The sequence below is a fragment of the Salmo salar genome, chromosome 05 (assembly GCF_965601325.2).
Source record: "Salmo salar chromosome 05, fSalSal1, whole genome shotgun sequence".
Classification (NCBI taxonomy): domain Eukaryota; kingdom Metazoa; phylum Chordata; class Actinopteri; order Salmoniformes; family Salmonidae; genus Salmo; species Salmo salar.
The window spans coordinates 11,901,399-11,920,879 of record NC_138295.1 but is presented as its reverse complement, the minus strand read 5'-3'; the positions used below and the strand labels follow the sequence as shown (position 1 = coordinate 11,920,879).

At 46.1% G+C, this 19,481-nt stretch overlaps 1 protein-coding gene across 2 annotated transcripts in view; it reads left to right on the top strand.

Moving 5' to 3' along the window:
* LOC106604246 (uncharacterized) overlaps positions 1 to 19,481 on the top strand; it is a 28,399-nt gene that overhangs the window by 7,310 nt on the left and 1,608 nt on the right. For both annotated transcript variants that reach the window (XM_045717898.2, XM_045717897.2), the window contains 9 exons: positions 159 to 239; positions 795 to 857; positions 990 to 1,910; positions 2,173 to 2,223; positions 3,544 to 3,603; positions 8,190 to 8,258; positions 9,895 to 9,969; positions 11,733 to 11,864; positions 19,156 to 19,261. In XM_045717898.2, the coding sequence (XP_045573854.2) occupies positions 159 to 239; positions 795 to 857; positions 990 to 1,910; positions 2,173 to 2,223; positions 3,544 to 3,603; positions 8,190 to 8,258; positions 9,895 to 9,969; positions 11,733 to 11,864; positions 19,156 to 19,261 (1,558 nt within the window). The remainder of the gene's footprint in view (positions 1 to 158; positions 240 to 794; positions 858 to 989; positions 1,911 to 2,172; positions 2,224 to 3,543; positions 3,604 to 8,189; positions 8,259 to 9,894; positions 9,970 to 11,732; positions 11,865 to 19,155; positions 19,262 to 19,481) is intronic.

Genomic DNA, 19,481 nt, shown 5'->3' with positions numbered 1-19,481 from the left:
TAACTCCCTCATTCTCTCTCTCTGTATCTCTCTCTCTCTGTCTCTCTGTCTCTCTTTCCTCCCTAACTCCCTCATTCTCTCTCTCTGTATCTCTCTCTGTATCTCTCTCTCTCTGTCTCTCTTTCCTCCCCAACTCCCTCATTCTCTCTCTCCATCAGGGAGGAAGCAGCCATGAACGTGCTCAAGACCTCTTCAGTCCGACAACGCTCCTATGTCCTCTCAACCGCCAATAAATATGAGTATGTACCTCTCTCTTTCCCTTTCTTTCTCTCCCTTTCTAGCTATCTATGTTACGCTCGTCTTAAAGATTGGACCAAGGTGCAGCATGGTAGGCAAACATTTTACTTTTATTTAAAATGAACACTGACAAAACAACAAAATACAAAACGAATGTAAAGTTCTGCAGGCTACACAGCAACTATACAAAAAACAAGATCCCACAAACTAAGATGGGAAAAAGGCTGCCTAAGTATGATCCCCAATCAGAGACAACGATCTATCTATCTATCTATCTATCTATCTATCTATCTATCTATCTATCTATCTATCTATCTATCTATCTATCTATCTATCTATCTATCTATCTATCTATCTATCTATCTATCTATCTATCTATCTATCTATCTATCTATCTATCTATCTATCTATCTATCTATCTATCTATCTATCTATCTATCTATCTATCTATCTATCTATCTATCTATCTATCTATCTATCTATCTATCTATCTTTCTATCTTTCTATCTCATCCCTCTATTCCCGTCTTATCTCCTGTTCTCCTGTTCACCTAACAGTTGTACTGACAAACCACCAGAAATCTCCCTGACCACAGATGTTCCATCTTTTGTGGCTAAAAGGTAATTGATGCCTGTCAAAGGACCGTCCTGTCTTGTTTTGTCCCGCATGGAAAATGATGATGTTGTCTGAAAGGAAAGGCTTGACTGGAGATGTTTTGTTTTTCTGACATGTTGTTTCTTGTGTGTCTAAAGGGTGGTGATCACAGACAATGATGACTCTGTCTTCACTGAGACTCCCTCTGTCCCCAAAGAACCAGCTGCACCATCTGTGAAAGACGTCCCTCCTGTATCTGTGAAAGATGTCTCTCCTGTGTCTGTGAAAGATGTCTCTCCTGTATCTGTGAAAGATGTCTCTCCTGTATGTGTGAAAGATGTCTCTCCTGTATCTGTGAAAGATGTCTCTCCTGTATGTGTGAAAGATGTCTCTCCTGTATCTGTGAAAGATGTCCCTCCTGTATGTGTGAAAGATGTCTCTCCTGTATCTGTGAAAGATGTCTCTCCTGTATGTGTGAAAGATGTCTCTCCTGTATCTGTGAAAGATGTCTCTCCTGTATCTGTGAAAGATGTCCCTCCTGTATGTGTGAAAGATGTCTCTCCTGTATCTGTGAAAGATGTCTCTCCTGTATGTGTGAAAGATGTCTCTCCTGTATCTGTGAAAGATGTCTCTCCTGTATGTGTGAAAGATGTCTCTCCTGTGTCTGTGAAATATGTCTCTCCTGTATGTGTGAAAGATGTCTCTCCTGTATCTGTGAAAGACGTCTCTCCTGTTTGTGTGAAAGATGTCTCTCCTGTATCTGTGAAAGATGTCTCTCCTGTTTGTGTGAAAGACGTCCCTTCTGTATGTGTGGAGGACATCCATGTATGTGTGAAAGACGTCCTCCTTCCAACCCCCGTCATAGTTGACACCCCAGCAGTGATTGACCCTTATGAGGGCATGAAGCCAGGGCGTACCAAAGTAGCCACTGAGCTGTCCCCAGAGAGTAGTGTCCTGTTGAAAGTAGTCTCCCCAGTGTCCCCTGTTCCATACAAACCAGTGAAGTCAGATCCTGCCCCAGTGGACACTCTGACAGCCCTGTCTGACACACTCATCTCCTTCGACACAGGTTCATCAAGGTACAGTACTGATTCATTAATGTATCTATTCATTTGAATAAGTATAGATAGAAACATTTGGACGAGACCCTGTCGTGTGCACCACAGTGTGTGTAGTGTTGAGGCCAGACCGTTTCATTTACATTATGGGTAGGGCTCTGGGTGAGACTATTAAAGTTGGTCCACCCCATTGTCTTTAGAGAACCTCCATTAGTCAGTTGTACAGTTTGATCCCAGATAGCTGTAGTCCAATAACACAAAGTGTGTCTCCCGTCCCCAATAGCTCCAAAGTTCCTGACCCAGTATGGACAGAGACAGCAGAGCCAGAGGACAGGTAGGAAACCACAGAGACACACTTCCTCATTCAAGTCATAGTGGGTGATATGAAACCGGTTACAGTAGGTTACTAACGACGTGTATTCATTAGGGCACACCGTACCAAACCGTAACAAAATGTTTTGCAATGAAAACTTGTGTTTTTTATTGGACACCTTCAGGTTAGTCCCTCCCTGTTTGCTTCCGTTTGGTTTCTAGTGAATACACCCCTGGTGTCAACGGTCATTCTATACTTCTACACTGAGTGAACAAAACATTAGGAACACCTTCCTAATATTGAGTTGCACCCCCCTCAGAACAGCCTCAATTCATTGGGGAATGGACAATACAAGGTGTTGAAAGCGTTCCACAAGGATGCTGGGCCATGTTGACTCCAATGCTTCCCACAGTTGTGTCAAGTTGGCTGGATGTCCTTTGGGTGGCGGACCATTCTTGAATCACGCATGAAACTGTTAAGTGTGAAAAACTCAGCATCGTTGCAGTTCTTGACACAAACTTGTGGAACCTGGCACCTACTACCATACTCCGTTCAAAGGCATTTAAATATTGTGTCATGCCCATTCTCCCTCTGAATGGCACACATACACAATCCATGTCTCAATTGTCTGAAGACTTAAAAATCCTTCTTTAACCCGTCTCCTCCCCTTCATCTACATGGATTGAAGTGGACTTAACAAGTGATATCAATAAGGGATCATAGCTTTCAGCTGGATGCACCTGGTCAGTCTATGTCATGGAAAGAGCAGGTGTTCTTAATGTTTTGTATACTCAGTGAATATTAAAACACAATCCTGCTGGTGAAGTACCTTAAATAGAGCCAAAAGAGGAAGTGATCAAACAACTTTTGATACAGAATTAAATGTGGTCTTACACAGGTGTTGTGCAGTGTGTGTGCATGATGGCTAGCTATAATAGCCTGTTAGCTGCTGCTATAATAGCCTGTTAGCTGCTACTATAATAGCCTGTTAGCTGCTACTATAACAGTCTGTTAGCTGCTGCTATAATAGTCTGTTAGCTGCTGCTATAATAGCCTGTTAGCTGCTGCTATAATAGCCTGTTAGCTGGTGCTATAATAGCCTGTTAGCTGCTGCTATAATAGCCTGTTAGCTGCTACTATAATAGTCTGTTAGCTGCTGCTATAATAGCCTGTTAGCTGCTGCTATAACAGTCTGTTAGCTGCTGCTATAATAGTCTGTTAGCTGCTGCTATAACAGTCTGTTAGCTGCTGCTATAACATTCTGTTAGCTGCTGCTATAACAGTCTGTTAGATGTAAACCGTTGTGCTCTTCTATTCAAGTCCTCTCTGTCTTGTCTACAGATTGCATGGTGAGCCAATCCCTCAGCTCATGGTTGATGATCTCCTTTCTCTCACTAACGGGTTTGTTTCAAATTTTTTTAAATTACAAATAAAATGCGACAATGTACGACAATGTATCATGTCACACTATAAGCCTTGTAATTATATTTCTCCTCTCCTCTCCTCTCCTCTCCTCTCCTCTCCTCTCCTCTCCTCTCCTCTCCTCTCCTCTCCTCTCCTCTGTGTACTACTACCTGCCACTGCTAAATATTCTACTATTCTACTATTGCTACCTGCCACAAGTAAATCTATTACCACTACTACCTGCCACTGCTAAATATTCTACTATTCTACTAGTACTACCTGTCACTACTAAATCTACTACTACTATTCTACCACTACTATTACTACTACCACTACTATTCTACTACTACTACCTGTCACTACTAAATCTAGTACTACTACAACACCCTCATCTCTGTCTATATCCTCCATTAGTAACACCCTCATCTCTGTCTATATCCTCCATTAGTAACACCCTCATCTCTGTCTATATCCTCCATTAGTAACACCCTCATCTCTGTCTATATCCTCCATTAGTAACACCCTCATCTCTGTCTATATCCTCCATTAGTAACACCCTCATCTCTGTCTATATCCTCCATTAGTAACACCCTCATCTCTGTCTATATCCTCCATTAGTAACACCCTCATCTCTGTCTATATCCTCCATTAGTAACACCCTCATCTCTGTCTATATCCTCCATTAGTAACACCCTCATCTCTGTCTATATCCTCCATTAGTAAAACCCTCAGCCCAGTGAACCAGAACACAGACTGAACGGTGCTGCTGTACAGTGAGGGAAAAAAGTATTTGATCCCCTGCTGATTTTGTACGTTTGCCCACTGACAAAGAAATGATCAGTCTATAATTTTAATGGTAGGTTTATTTGAACAGTGAGAGACAGAATAACAACAAAAAAATCCAGAAAAACGCATGTCAAATGTAAAAAAAATTGATTTGCATTTTAATGAGGGAAATAAGTATTTGACCCCCTCTCAATCAGAAAGATTTCTGGCTCCCAGGTGTCTTTTATACAGGTAACGAGCTGAGATTAGGAGCACATTCTTAAAGGGAGTGCTCCTAATCTCAGCTTGTTACCTGTATAAAAGACACCTGTCCACAGAAGCAATCAAGCAGATTCCAAACTCTCCACCATGGCCAAGACCAAGGAGCTCTCCAAGGATGTCAGGGACAAGATTGTAGACCTACACAAGGCTTGAATGGGCTACAAGACCATCGCCAAGCAGCTTGGTTAGAAGGTGACAACAGTTGGTGTGATTATTCGCAAATGGAAGAAACACAAAAGACTGTCAATCTCCCTTGGCCTGGGGCGCCATGCAAGATCTCACCTCGTGGAGTTGCAATGATCATGAGAACGGTGAGGAATCAGCCCAGAACTGCACGGGAGGATCTTGTCAATGATCTCAAGGCAGCTGGAACCATAGTCACCAAGAAAACAATTGGTAACACACTACGCCGTGAAGGACTGAAATCCTGCAGCGCCCGCAAGGTCCCCCTGCTCAAGAAAGCACATATATATGCCCGTCTAAAGTTTGCCAATGAACATCTGAATGATTCAGAGGACAACTGGGTGAAGGTGTTGTGGTCAGATGAGACCAAAATGGAGCTCTTTGGCATCAACTCAACTCGCCATGTTTGGAGGAGGAGGAATGCTGCCTATGACCCCAAGAACACCATCCCCACCGTCAAACATGGAGGTGGAAACATGTTTTGGGGGTGTTTTTCTGCTAAGGGGACAGGACAACTTCAACGCATCAAAGGGACGATGGACGGGGCCATGTGCCGTCAAATCTTGGGTGAGAACCTCCTTCCCTCAGCCAGGGCATTGAAAATGGATCGTGGATGGGTATTCCAGCATGACAATGACCCAAACCACACGGCCAAGGAAACAAAGGAGTGGCCAAGAAGAAGCACATTAAGGTCCTGGAGCGGCCTAGCCAGTCTCCAGACCTTTATCCCATAGAAAATCTGTGGAGGGAGCTGAAGGTTCGTGTTGCCAAACGTCAGCCTCGAAACTTAATGACTTGAAGAAGATCTGCAAAGAGGAGTGGGACAAAATCCCTCCTGAGATGTGTGCAAACCTGGTGGCCAACTACAAGAAACGTCTGACCTCTGTGATTGCCAACAAGGGTTTTGCCACCAAGTACTAAGTCATGTTTTGCTGAGGGGTCAAATACTTATTTCCCTCATTAAAATGCAAATCATTTTATAACATTTTTGACATTGTCACGTCCTTATGTTTGGTTATGGTATAGTGGGGTTGTGAGTGTTGGTTTAGGTTCTAGGTTAGGTTTTCTATGTGTAGGTTGGGTGCTGGACTCTCAATTGAAGGCAGATGTGTTGAGTTCCCTTTGATTGGGAGTCCTATATTAGTAGGGTGTGTTTGTCTGTGTGTTTGTGGGTAATTGTATTTTGCACTGTGTTTCGTTTCACCTGTGAAACTGTCACCTTTCTCCTTTGCGTGTTTATTTAGTTTTGTCGTTTCCAACTATAATAAATATGATGTGGAACAGTCAACCCGCTGCGTATTGGTCATCGAGTGATTTCGACATATCTTCCGATGAGGGAGAATACGAGAAACGTGACAGACATGCGTTTTTCAGGATTTTTTGTTGTTGTTATGCTTTCTCTCACTGTTCAAATAAACCTACCATTAAAATTATAGACTGATCATTTCTTTGTCAGTGGGCAAATGTACAAAATCAGCAGGGGATAAAATACTTTTTCCCTCACTGTATATAGGATATAGGTCAGATACACTGCTCAAAAAAATAAAGGGAACACTAAAATAACACATCCTAGATCTGAATGAATGAAATAATCTTATTAAATACTTTTTTTTACATAGTTGAATGTGCTGACAACAAAATCACACAAAAATAATCAAGGGAAATCCAATTTATCAACCCATTGAGGTCTGGATTTGGAGTCACACTCAAAATTAAAGTGGAAAACCACACTACAGGCTGATCAACTTTGATGTAATGTCCTTAAAACAAGTCAAAATGAGGCTCAGTAGTGTGTGGCCTCCACGTGCCTGTATGACCTCCCTACAACGCCTGGGCATGCTCCTGATGAGGTGGCGGATGGTCTCCTGAGGGATCTCCTCCCAGACCTGGACTAAAGCATCCGCCAACTCCTGGACAGTCTGTGGTGCAACGTGGCGTTGGTGGATGGAGCGAGACATGATGTCCCAGATGTGCTCAATTGGATTCAGGTCTGGGGAACGGGCGGGCCAGTCCATAGCATCAATGCCTTCCTCTTGCAGGAACTGCTGACACACTCCAGCCACATGAGGTCTAGCATTGTCTTGTATTAGGAGGAACCCAGGGCCAACCGCACCAGCATATGGTCTCACAAGGGGTCTGAGGATCTCATCTCGGTACCGCAGTCAGGCTACCTCTGTCGAGGGCTGTGCGGCCCCCCAAAGAAATGCCACCCCACACCATGACTGACCCACCGCCAAACCGGTCATGCTGGAGGATGTTGCAGGCAGCAGAACGTTCTCCACGGCGTCTCCAGACTCTGTCACGTCTGTCACATGTGCTCAGTGTGAACCTGCTTTCATCTGTGAAGAGCACAGGGCGCCAGTGGCGAATTTGCCAATCTTGGTGTTCTCTGGCAAATGCCAAACGTCCTGCACGGTGTTGGGCTGTAAGCACAACCCCCACCTGTGGACGTTGGGCCTTCATACCACCCTCATGGAGTCTGTTTCTGACCGTTTGAGCAGACACATGCACATTTGTGGCCTGCTGGAGGTCATTTTGCAGGGCTCTGGCAGTGCTCCTCCTGCTCCTCCTTGCACAAAGGCGGAGGTAGCGGTCCTGCTGCTGGGTTGTTGCCCTCCTACGGCCTCCTCCACGTCTCCTGATGTACTGGCCTGTCTCCTGGTAGCGCCTCCATGCTCTGGACACTACGCTGACAGACACAGCAAACCTTCTTGCCACAGCTCGCATTGATGTGCCATCCTGGATGAGCTGCACTACCTGAGCCACTTGTGTGGGTTGTAGACTCCGTCTCATGCTACCACTAGAGTGAAAGCACCGCCAGCATTCAAAAGTGACCAAAACATCAGCCAGGAAGCATAGGAACTGAGAAGTGGTCTGTGGTCACCACCTGCAGAACCACTCCTTTATTGGGGGTGTCTTGCTAATTGCCTATAATTTCCACCTGTTGTCTATTCCATTTGCACAACAGCATGTGAAATGTATTGTCAATCAGTGTTGCTTCCTAAGTGGACAGTTTGATTTCACAGAAGTGTGATTGACTTGGAGTTACGTTGTGTTGTTTAAGTGTTCCCTTTATTGTTTTGAGCAGTGTATATACCCATTACCACTTTCCCGTACATCTCTAGTAAACTGATCTCCTTACATCCATCACTAAGTACATGATGTTACTGTGTCTTCCTATGGGAGTGGTATGTATGATGTCTCAATGGTGTGTGTGTGGTGTGTGTGTGTGTGTGTGTGTGTGTGTGTGTGTGTGTGTGTGTGTGTGTGTGTGTGTGTGTGTGTGTGTGTGTGTGTGTGTGTGTGTGTGTGTGTGTGTGTGTGTGTGTGTGTGTGTGTGTGTGTGTGTGTAGGTCATCTGACAGTGATTCACCATGGGATAGATGGAGTGCACCAACTGTCTATAAAGAGAAGGAGGACAGGTATGTACCTATATTATATTACAACCCCTATAGGACTATTTAGTCCTGTTGATGTCTTTATATTCCAACACAATGTCTTTAATCATTGACTAACATAATGTTGGAAGCATGTCAGAGAGAGAGAGGAAGGAGAGAGAGGGAAAAATACCAGCGAGAGACTGAGAATGAGAGAGAGAGAGAGAGAGAATGAGAGAGAGATGAAAGAGTGAGTGAGGTAATGGTTAAGTGCAGTATGACTAGAATGGGAGGAGAGGAGAGGTCGGTCAGGTAAGGTAACACTATAGTGAAGAAGTTTCAGACCACACCTTTCTTAGCCAATAAAGCAGCCAGAGAAACAGCCAGAGACCCAGAGCCTTCAATGGACCGGTGAGTGTGTCACGATCTGTCTAACACAGCAACATGTTAATATCTCTCGTTTTTTCCCTCATGCCTGTCATAGCATATCTTCCCATTGTCCACTGTAATCTAAAATCTTTACAACGTTCTCTTTGCTGCTGTGGTAAGGAAACCTTATGCATGTTGGATATACGTAAGTTAGGGACTCTACAATAGTAAGGAATCTATTGGTAGTAAGATAGGAAATCAAATACATGTGATATTGGGGGTACTAAAGGTATATCCAGGATAAACTGTGAGGGTCATAGTACATCCAGGTTATCCAGGAGAAACTGTGAGGGTCATAGTACATCCAGGTTATCCAGGAGAAACTGTGAGGGTCATAGTACATCCAGGTTATCCAGGAGAAACTGTGAGGGTCCTAGTACATACAGGTTATCCAGGAGAAACTGTGAGGGTCATAGTACATACAGGTTATCCAGGAGAAACTGTGAGGGTCATAGTACATCCAGGTTATCCAGGAAAAACTGTGAGGGCCATAGTACATCCAGGTTATCCAGGAGAAACTGTGAGGGTCGTATCAAGCCTCTCTGGTACTACTGACAGTCATACCAGTATAGTCTGTCCTCTGTATCAATCCTCTCTGGTACTACTGACAGTCATACCAGTATAGTCTGTCCTCTGTATCAATCCTCTCTGGTACTACTGACAGTCATACCAGTATAGTCTGTCCTCTGTATCAATCCTCTCTGGTACTACTCATAGACATACCAGTATAGTCTGTCCTCTGTATCAATCCTCTCTGGTACTACTCATAGACATACCAGTATAGTCTGTCCTCTGTATCAATCCTCTCTGGTACTACTCATAGACATACCAGTATAGTCTGTCCTCTGTATCAATCCTCTCTGGTACTACTCATAGACATACCAGTATAGTCTGTCCTCTGTATCAATCCTCTCTGGTACTACTCATAGACATACCAGTATAGTCTGTCCTCTGTATCAATCCTCTCTGGTACTACTCATAGACATACCAGTATAGTCTGTCCTCTGTATCAATCCTCTCTGGTACTACTCATAGACATACCAGTATAGTCTGTCCTCTGTATCAATCCTCTCTGGTACTACTCATAGACATACCAGTATAGTCTGTCCTCTGTATCAATCCTCTCTGGTACTACTCATAGACATACCAGTTAAGTCTGTCCTGTGTTTTTCTGTCCCATTCTATTTCTCTGCTATGTTCTATTTGACCCCATAATGAGACACTGTCTGATATACAGTATTATTTCCTCTAGTTCTAGCTCATTCTCCAGGACCTTGGACAGCTCTGCCAACCAGAGACCCAAGTCACCAGACACTGATTCCAAGAAGTGAGTGAATCATGAGAAGGATGGGGGTAAAACTTTGGAAGTACAGTTAGTTATAACCATTAGCCTAGTAGTGATGGTTACTATGTGATGGTTACTATCATGTGATGGTTACTATTTGTGATGGTTACAATAAATTAAGTCTTCTCTCGACCCTCAACCTCTCCTCTCTCGTTCATTGCCTCTCTCTCTCTTGCATTCCCTCTCTCTCTCTTGCATTGCCTCTCTCTCTCTTGCATTGCCTCTCTCTCTCTTGCATTCCCTCTCTCTTGCATTCCCTCTCTCTTTCTTTCATTGCCTCTCTCTCTCTTGCATTCCCTCTCTCTCTCTTGCATTCCCTCTCTGTCTCTTGCATTCCCTCTCTCTCTCTTTCATTCCCTCTCTGTCTCTTTCATTGCCTCTCTCTCTCTTTCATTCCCTCTCTCTTTCTTTCATTGCCTCTCTCTCTCTTGCATTCCCTCTCTCTCTCTTGCATTCCCTCTCTCTCTCTTTCATTGCCTCTCTGTCTCTTGCATTCCCTCTCTCTCTCTTGCATTCCCTCTCTGTCTCTTGCATTCCCTCTCTCTCTCTTTCATTGCCTCTCTCTCTTGCATTCCCTCTCTCTTTCTTTCATTGCCTCTCTCTCTCTTGCATTCCCTCTCTCTCTCTTGCATTCCCTCTCTCTCTCTTTCATTGCCTCTCTCTCTCTTGCATTCCCTCTCTCTCTTGCATTCCCTCTCTCTCTCTTTCATTCCCTCTCTCTCTCTTGCATTGCCTCTCTCTCTCTTGCATTCCCTCTCTGTCTCTTGCATTCCCTCTCTCTCTCTTTCATTCCCTCTCTGTCTCTTTCATTGCCTCTCTCTCTCTTTCATTGCCTCTCTCTCTCTTGCATTCCCTCTCTCTTTCTTTCATTGCCTCTCTCTCTCTTGCATTCCCTCTCTCTCTCTTGCATTCCCTCTCTCTCTCTTTCATTGCCTCTGTCTCTTGCATTCCCTCTCTCTCTCTTTCATTGCCTCCCTCTCTCTTTCATTGCCTCTCTCTCTCTTGCATTCCCTCTCTCTCTCTTTCATTGCCTCTCTCTCTTGCATTCCCTCTCTCTCTCTTGCATTCCCTCTCTCTTTCTTTCATTGCCTCTCTCTCTCTTGCATTCCCTCTCTCTCTCTCGCATTCCCTCTCTCTCTCTTGCATTCCCTCTCTCTCTCTTGCATTCCCTCTCTCTCTTGCATTCCCTCTCTCTCTCTTTCATTGCCTCTCTGTCTCTTGCATTCCCTCCCTCTCTCTTGCATTCCCTCTCTCTCTCTTGCATTCCCTCTCTCTCTCTTTCATTGCCTCTCTCTCTCTTGCATTCCCTCTCTCTCTCTTTCATTGCCTCTCTCTCTCTTGCATTGCCTCTCTCTCTCTCGCATTCCCTCTCTCTCTGGTTCATTCCCTCTGTCTCTCTTTCATTGCCTCTCTCTCTCGTTCATTCCCTCTGTCTCTCTTTCATTGCCTCTCTCTCTCTTGCATTCCCTCTCTCTCTCTTGCATTCCCTCTCTCTCTCTTTCATTGCCTCTCTCTCTCTTGCATTCCCTCTCTCTCTGGTTCATTCCCTCTGTCTCTCTTTCATTGCCTCTCTCTCTCGTTCATTCCCTCTGTCTCTCTTTCATTGCCTCTCTCTCTCGTTCATTCCCTCTCTCTCTCTTTCATTGCCTCTCTCTCTCGTTCATTCCCTCTCTGTCTCTTTCATTGCCTCTCTCTCTCGTTCATTCCCTCTCTGTCTCTTGCATTGCCTCTCTCTCCTCCCTCAGGTGTTTTGTGTATCTGAAGGAGTATGTGGACGTTACAGATCTAACCAAGCACAACACTAGAGACAACGATCCTGACCATGTAACGTCTAGTTCTACCAACCATTCCTACAGTAGCCCCTCCTTTTACACCAGGTAACAATACTTTTTCCAAGCCCCAGTTTGAAAACAACCCCTAGGCCCTTGTTCAAATCTGAAGGAACCCAGATAGGTGTAATCAACACAGCAGAAGGAAGCTACAAGGTTAGCTGGGTGGAGTGGGATCATCACCATATTCAAATCAAACTTCATTGCTTACGCATATCTGGTTCCTTAAGATCGGCAAACACCAAATGGAAGTGGTATGGACACCAAGGTTATTATAGTCAACAAAAACTGAAACTAAAATAAAACTATAGTTGGAAAAACTATTTAGTAAACGGAAATATTTTTTTTACGAAAAACATTGGAAAAACAAACTATCTTTGACTGCAAAAATTAAATAAAAACCATCAAATTATGTTTTGTTTTAGTTGTTTTCACCTTAACCTTGTGCAAAAATCAAATGGGGTTTTCAAGCTTTTTTTCCTAATGGGTTTTTCGAGCTTCTGAATCTGGCGGGCAAAAGCTTCCAGTAAATGCCAATGTTTCAAATAGGCCAAGCTTGTGCATCACTATCACTAGCTGACAGGGATGAAATCAGAGGGCGAGCACGGAGTGTGACTGGGCCAAGCTAGAGCAGCTTGTGAAGTTGCTGGAGCCATTCTCAATCCACTCCGACCAACTTCAAACTGACAGCCAGTCGCTGTCTGATGTGGTGTCGTGTCTTCTCAACCTTGAGGCACACTTGAAGTCAACTACTGTTGCAAAACAGTTGTCACAGGTCCTCCTGAAGTCACTGCGTGAGCGCTTCGCATGCATATTGAGTCCTCTGGCAGCCTACTTCCATCCAACCCCTGCAGCAGCTTGCCTGATGGACCCAAGAGTGTCTCTGGCACTTCGCTCAACAGAGATGGAGCCACTGATGAGGGAAGCCAAGTCTTTTGTACTTCAGCAAATCAGAGAGTACAGCCGTGGAGCAGCAGGACCCCAGTAAGATCCCAGCAAGATGAATTCAGCAAGCATCTCGACCACAGTGCATCAGAAATATTGTTTTCTCGTATCTGAGGTCACTGTCCAGCCGGAGGATCAACCTGGCAGGGCATTAAGTGCCTTGTGTGAGGTGTGGAAATACCTGGAAGAGATAAAGGAGGGCATGTTTACAGAGGCAAGGGTGTCTGTTTATCCCAAGCTGTGCCCTGTGGGACTGGATCTGGTTTCTGCCCCTGCATCCCAAGCGTTCTAAACCAGAAAATCTTGTTTGGTTGAATAGAAGAAAAAATTAAACAACCACGCACACAGGCTGGCTGTGAACTGATACACCCACAGGCTGCAACGGGTGTCGTACAGAGTAGACCAAGGCGCAGTGGGTTGATTGCTCATATTTAACTTTTATTTGAGACACGTAACAAAACAAGAAAACGAACGAACGACAAACAGTCTTGCAGGCTACACACAGCAATGCAAAAACAACTTCCCACAAACGACAGGTGAAAAAGGTCTACCTAAGTATGACTCCCAATCAGCAACAACGATGTTCAGCTGTTCCTGATTGAGAGCCATGCCAGGCCAACACAAAGAAATATACAACATAGAAAAACCATAGAAATACAAAACATAGAACAAAACCCCAAAACCCCGACAACACAAAACAAACACACCCCTGCCACGCCCTGACCAAAATACAATGACAAATAACCCCTTATACTGGTCAGGACGTGACAGTACCCCCCCCCCCCCCCCCCCAAAGGTGCAGACCCCGGATGCACCTGAAACAAAACCCAACAAAACAAATACCCACAACAACATAAAATCCCAAAACTACATGGGAGGGAAGAGAGGGTGGCCACCGTCACCGACGGTGCTTCTGCAACACCCCCCCCTTCCCAATACTCCCCCCTACGGAGGTAGCTCAGGAGCGGGACACAGACCCGCTCCACCCCTGGCTCACCCCACTTACATGACGTCTCTAGAGCGAGGTCCCTCTCCGTCGACCCCGGACTGGGGACCCTCGAAACGGGTGACTCTGGCTGTGTCGTACTGGAGGGCGACTCTGGCTGCGTCGTACTATAGGGCGACTCTGGCTGCACCGGCTCTGGACTGTAGGGCGACTCTGGCTGCGCCGGCTCCAGACTGTAGGGCGACTCTGGCTGCGCCAGCTCCGGACTGTAGGGCGACTCTGGCTGCGCCGGTTCCGAACTGTAGGGCGACTCTGGCTGCGCCGGTTCCGGACTGTAGGGCGACTCTGGCTGCGCCGGTTCCGGACTGTAGGGCGACTCTGGTTGCGCCGGTTCCAGACTGTAGGGCGACTCTGGCTGCGCCGGTTCCGGACTGTAGGGCGACTCTGGCTCCGGACTGTGGGCAGTCTCTGAAGGCTCCGGACTGTGGGCCGTCTCTGCTGGCTCCGGACTGTGGGCCGTCTCTGAAGGCTACGGACTGTGGGCCGTCTCTGCAGGCTCCGGACTGTGGGCCGTCTCTGCTGGCTCCGGACTGTGGGCCGTCTCTGCAGGCTCCGGACTGTGGGCCGTCTCTGCTGGCTCCGGACTGTGGGCCGTCTCTGAAGGCTCCGGACTGTGGGCCGTCTCTGCAGGCTCCGGACTGTGGGCCGTCTCTGCTGGCTCCGGACTGTGGGCCGTCTCTGCTGGCTCCAGACTGTGGGCCGTCTCTGCTGGCTCCGGACTGTGGGCCGTCTCTGAAGGCTCCGGACTGTGGGCCGTCTCTGCTGGCTCCAGACTGTGGGCCGTCTCTGAAGGCTCCGGACTGTGGGCCGTCTCTGCTGGCTCCAAACTGTGGGCCATCTCTAGACGGGGCACTGTCGCCGGAAGCTCTGGACGGGGCACTGTTGCCGGACACTCTGGACGGGGCAGTGTTGCCGGACACTCTGGACGGGGCACTGTTGCCGGACACTCTGGACGGGGCACTGTTGCCGGACACTCTGGATGGGGTACTGTCGTCGGAAGCTCTGGACGGGGACTGCGCACTGAAAGCCTGATGTGTGGGGCTGGCTTAGGAGGCGCCTGGCCCAGCGACACAAAGAAATATACAACATTGAAAAACCATAGAAATACAAAACATAGAACAAAACCCCAAAACCCCGACAACACAAAACAAACACACCCCTGCCACGCCCTGACCAAACTACAATGACAAATAACCACTTATACTGGTCAGGACGTGACACAGGCTGGCTGTGAACTGATAGATTTGTCAAGAAGTGTTGTATTGCTTATGTTTTTGCTGCTGTTGTTGCAGCTGTTTGTATTAAACCTATTTGAGGGGGTTAGTCAGTGATACATGTTTAATATTACATCATGTCAAATGTGCCATGATTTAATTTGTTGTTTTTTCCTCTCTCGCTTACTGTCAGATAAAGGTCAAGGTACTTCATTTTCTTACATCTACTACTAAAGTTAAAAAAGCATTGGATTGGTGTAAACGTTGGCAAGAGCCTTTCCTTCCACCATATTTCTTGCGCCAGTCTAGCCATTTGTCCTTTAAGTCACATTAGGATTGTTTTAATATTTAAACCTAACCAATCCTATGTCCTAGCCGTGGAGTTGTATGGAGTCCTGTGGTGGCCAAAAACCAGTGTTAGCATGGGCAGCGCCATTGAGGGTTTTCTAAATTTTGATTTAGTCAACTGGGCGGGACTTCCAACTTCATTAGCTGATCCCTCCTGATGACCCGGTTGGCATGACCTGATGATCCGGTTGGCATGACCTGATGACCCGGTTGGCATGACCTGATGACCTGGTTGGTATGACCTGATGACCCGGTTGGCATGATCTGATGACCCGGTTGGCATGACCTGATGACCCGGTTGGAGTTGTGACAGCAGGGTCATCAGGCGGGATCAGCAAATTAATTTGACTTTTGAACAAGAAAATTGACTATTTCAAGATGGAGAAGGCCTCAATGGTGCTGCCCATGCCCTCGCAGACACCATCATGACACAGATACAGAGATGTTATGTCTATCCAAGTCCATGGTTCTGGCCCATCACCTTATGTATTACTGCCCCCAGTGGCAGGAAGTGACACATACATGGCTCCTAGCCTCCCACTAAAACCCCGGCCGACCCGCTCATTAGGCAGGATTAGGCGGCCGCCTGTGGCGGCAGACTGACGAGGGCGGCATTTTCTCAGCTAAACTGACCAAGATGCACCTCCAACAACACATAAAACCAAACATAATTATGCCCAATGACAATTTCTCTCTACCAGTGGCATATGGGCTTTTTAGGTGAGCGCTGATGCCGCCCTGTTATAAACAGTGCCCACTTTGTCAAAGGCAGGAGTGCAACATATTTATCTTGTTCATTCTCAGCTTGTTTCTCCAGGGTGCAGCTGGAGAGACACATCGCTGCGGTGCTCCCCCAACGTTCCGTCAAAAAGAATGTATCTAACATAAATCATGTAGCAGATCTAGGATATGATAGAAAGAGTATGTGGCCTTTTCTGTAGTCTACGGAGATAAAATGGATGACAATGTAATGAGACGGATACTTTTTACTTCATGCAGGTTTCTCCGATCTAAATGAATAGCCTAACCTAAATGGCGCCCAATCAAATAAACAAATGCGCTGTCATGTTAAAAAAACAACATATTCTAAAAACAGGACAGGTCAAAGTAAAATGGACAATATGGAAGGGACATTCAACTGTTGTCTAGGAGTTTCACTTCATTGTCATGATCAGTGGTTTCAAGTTTGTATCTATACATTTTTGACAAGCTGATCATAGAGAAAAATAAAATAGTTCTGCATTTCCTGCTGTATAAACAAATAGGCAAATAGGCTCATGATAACTCCTGATAAAGTTGGGTATCTGATATTCAGAGCTTAAATAGCCAAATTGATAAGTCACAGGAATCAGGACTAATAAAGCCAATGTTTACAAATGGTGGGCCTACCACATAGATGGGCATTCATAAAATTCAGTTTCAGGCAACACTGTAGGCTATACCTCAGTAAGCACGAGCCGACCAATGCCTTTTGGAAATATTTTTTGGGTGCATTCCGGACCGGCCTTGATTTCCACATCCACGGGCATTGTTTTTTTGTCCGGTCCAGACAAAATCTGAACCAATCATAGACGGCTATGTTTGGTTCAGATTTTGTCCGTTTTTTGGCCCAAACATAGACGTCTATAAGTTACATCTTTTCAACTTTCATTCAGAACCAAAAATGAGCCTTATTTCAACATCGGGAAAATACATATTTTAAACATCTGGAAAATATGTATTTTCAACATCCAGAAAATAAGTACTCAAATTTCATTCAGAACTGAAAATGAACTTGATTTCAACGTCCGGAAAATACTCTTTTTCAACGTCCTAGAAAAGATGTATTTTAAACTTATGGAAAATAAGAATTTACCTATTTTACACGTCTTTCAACGTCATTGTGCTTACTGGGTGTATTCTAGTTTTGCAGGGGCTGCATTCTTTGGTCTCGCCTAGAACGGCAGTGTAACGATCGTCGTTGTAATGATGGTCGGCAACAAAACAATAAAGAGTAACCAACAAAACGTACAGCTTTGTAGGGCTAAAAGCTACAATACAAAATCAAGATCCCACAAACAACAGGTGGGAAAAGGCTGCCTAAATATGATCCCCAATCAGAGACAATGATAGACAGCTGCCTCTGACTGGGAACCATACCAGGCCAACATAGAAATACAAAAAACTAGAGTACCCACCCTAGTCACACCCTGACCTAACCAAAATAGAGAATAAAAAAGCTCTCTAAGGTCAGGGTGTGACAGTACCCCCCCAAAGGTGCGGACTCCGGCCGCAAAACCTGACTCTATGGGGGAGGGTCCGGGTGGGCATCTAGCCTCGGTGGCGGCTCCGGTTCGGGACGTAGACCCCGCTCCGCTCGCGGATCCCTCCGCTTCCGTGGAACCGGACCGTGGATTGTTGCCGGAGGCTCTGGACCGTGGATCGTCGCTGGAGGTTCCGGACTGCAGACCGTCACTGGAGGCCTGGTGCGTGGAGCTGGCACAGGACGTACTGGGCTGGGGAGACGCACAGGAGGCCTGGTGCGTGGAGCTGGCACAGGACGTACCGGGCTGGGGAGACGCACAGGAGGCCTGGAGCGTGGAGCCGGCACAGGACGTTCTGGGCTGGGGAGACGTACTGGAGACCTGGTGCGTGGGGCCGGCACAGTCTTCACCAGACGGCTAGCACGCTCCTCAGGATGAGTACGGAGAGCTGACTCAGGTGGCATTAAACTGAGGACACGCTCCTTAGGGTGAATGTCGTGCCTCATGCACCAACACAACAGCTCTCTCATAACTCTCTCCTCCAATTTCCCCATCAACTCCTTAACTGTCTCTGATTCACTCCCTTCACTCCCCTCCAAGTTCACCTTCCTCTCCCAGACAGGCTCTGGTTCGCACCTCGGCTCCGTCGACCACCCCGTGTGGACAGGCTCTGGTTCACACCTCGGCTCCGCCGGCCACCCCGTGTGGACACCCCGTGTGTCCCCCCCCAAAAAGTTTTGACGCTGCCTCTCGGGCTTCCTTCGTTGGCCGCGAACCCCGGTGTCGTCGTTGTTGCTCCCTCGCTGCCTCCGCCTTATTCTGTCTCCTGCCATGATTTCGTCCCACGTCCAGGATGTCCTCCACTCCTGGCTTTCCTCCCAGGCCCAGGATCCCTGCTCCTCCTGGGCACTCTGCTTGGTCCGTGGGTGGTGGGATCTTCTGTAACAAACGTCGTTGTAATGATGGTCGGACCAAGGTGCAGCGTGGGGTAGGTTAATAATTTTTTATTTATGATAACCGGCAACAAAACAATAAAGAGTAACCAACGAAATGTACAGCTTTGTAGGGCTAAAAGCTACAATACAAAATCAAGATCCCACAAACAACAGGTGGGAAAAGGCTGCCTAAATATGATCCCCAATCAGAGATAACGATAGACAGCTGCCTCTGATTGGGAACCATACCAGGCCAACATAGAAATACAAAAAACTAGAGTACCCACCCTAGTCACACCCTGACCTAACCAAAATAGAGAATAAAAAGGCTCTCTAAGGTCAGGGCGTGACAGGCAGAACGACAAGGACCGGCCCTGACTAAAACAAAATAATATAGAAACATTTTTATCAAACTGAAACTAAATAAAGACGAGTAAATCAAGTCTGAAGACTAACTGAAACTAAACCGAATGTTCTATTTAAAAAAAAATACTATTAGAAATAAAAACAAATATTAAATCACAAAACTATAATAACCTTGATCGACACACATGCCATTTTGTCATGCCTTGGCTGGAAACTTGTAGATACAGGCTTTGATCGATTAGAGCTGTGTCCCATGCTCAACACCTCTCCCCCCTCCTCTAGGTCTACCATGACGTCTGCCTGTACGTACTGTGGAGAGCAGGTGGGCAACGATGCCAAGATCACCATCGAGCACCTCAACATCTCCTGCCACCCGGCCTGCTTCAAGGTAACTAAACCTGGTTGTTAACATGTTATACTCTGATTATAAACATGTTACAATCATGTTATTGGTTGTACACTTTGACCCTGTATCAGCTGTGGTGGCTGCGGTAGTGGTAAAAGTGTTTGTTTCAGTGGTATAGGAGCCGTGTTCCTAGCAGGTGTAATTATTGAAGACTAGAAGTAAGCTGAAGCTTTCATATAGTCTTGGCTGTGTTACATTAACA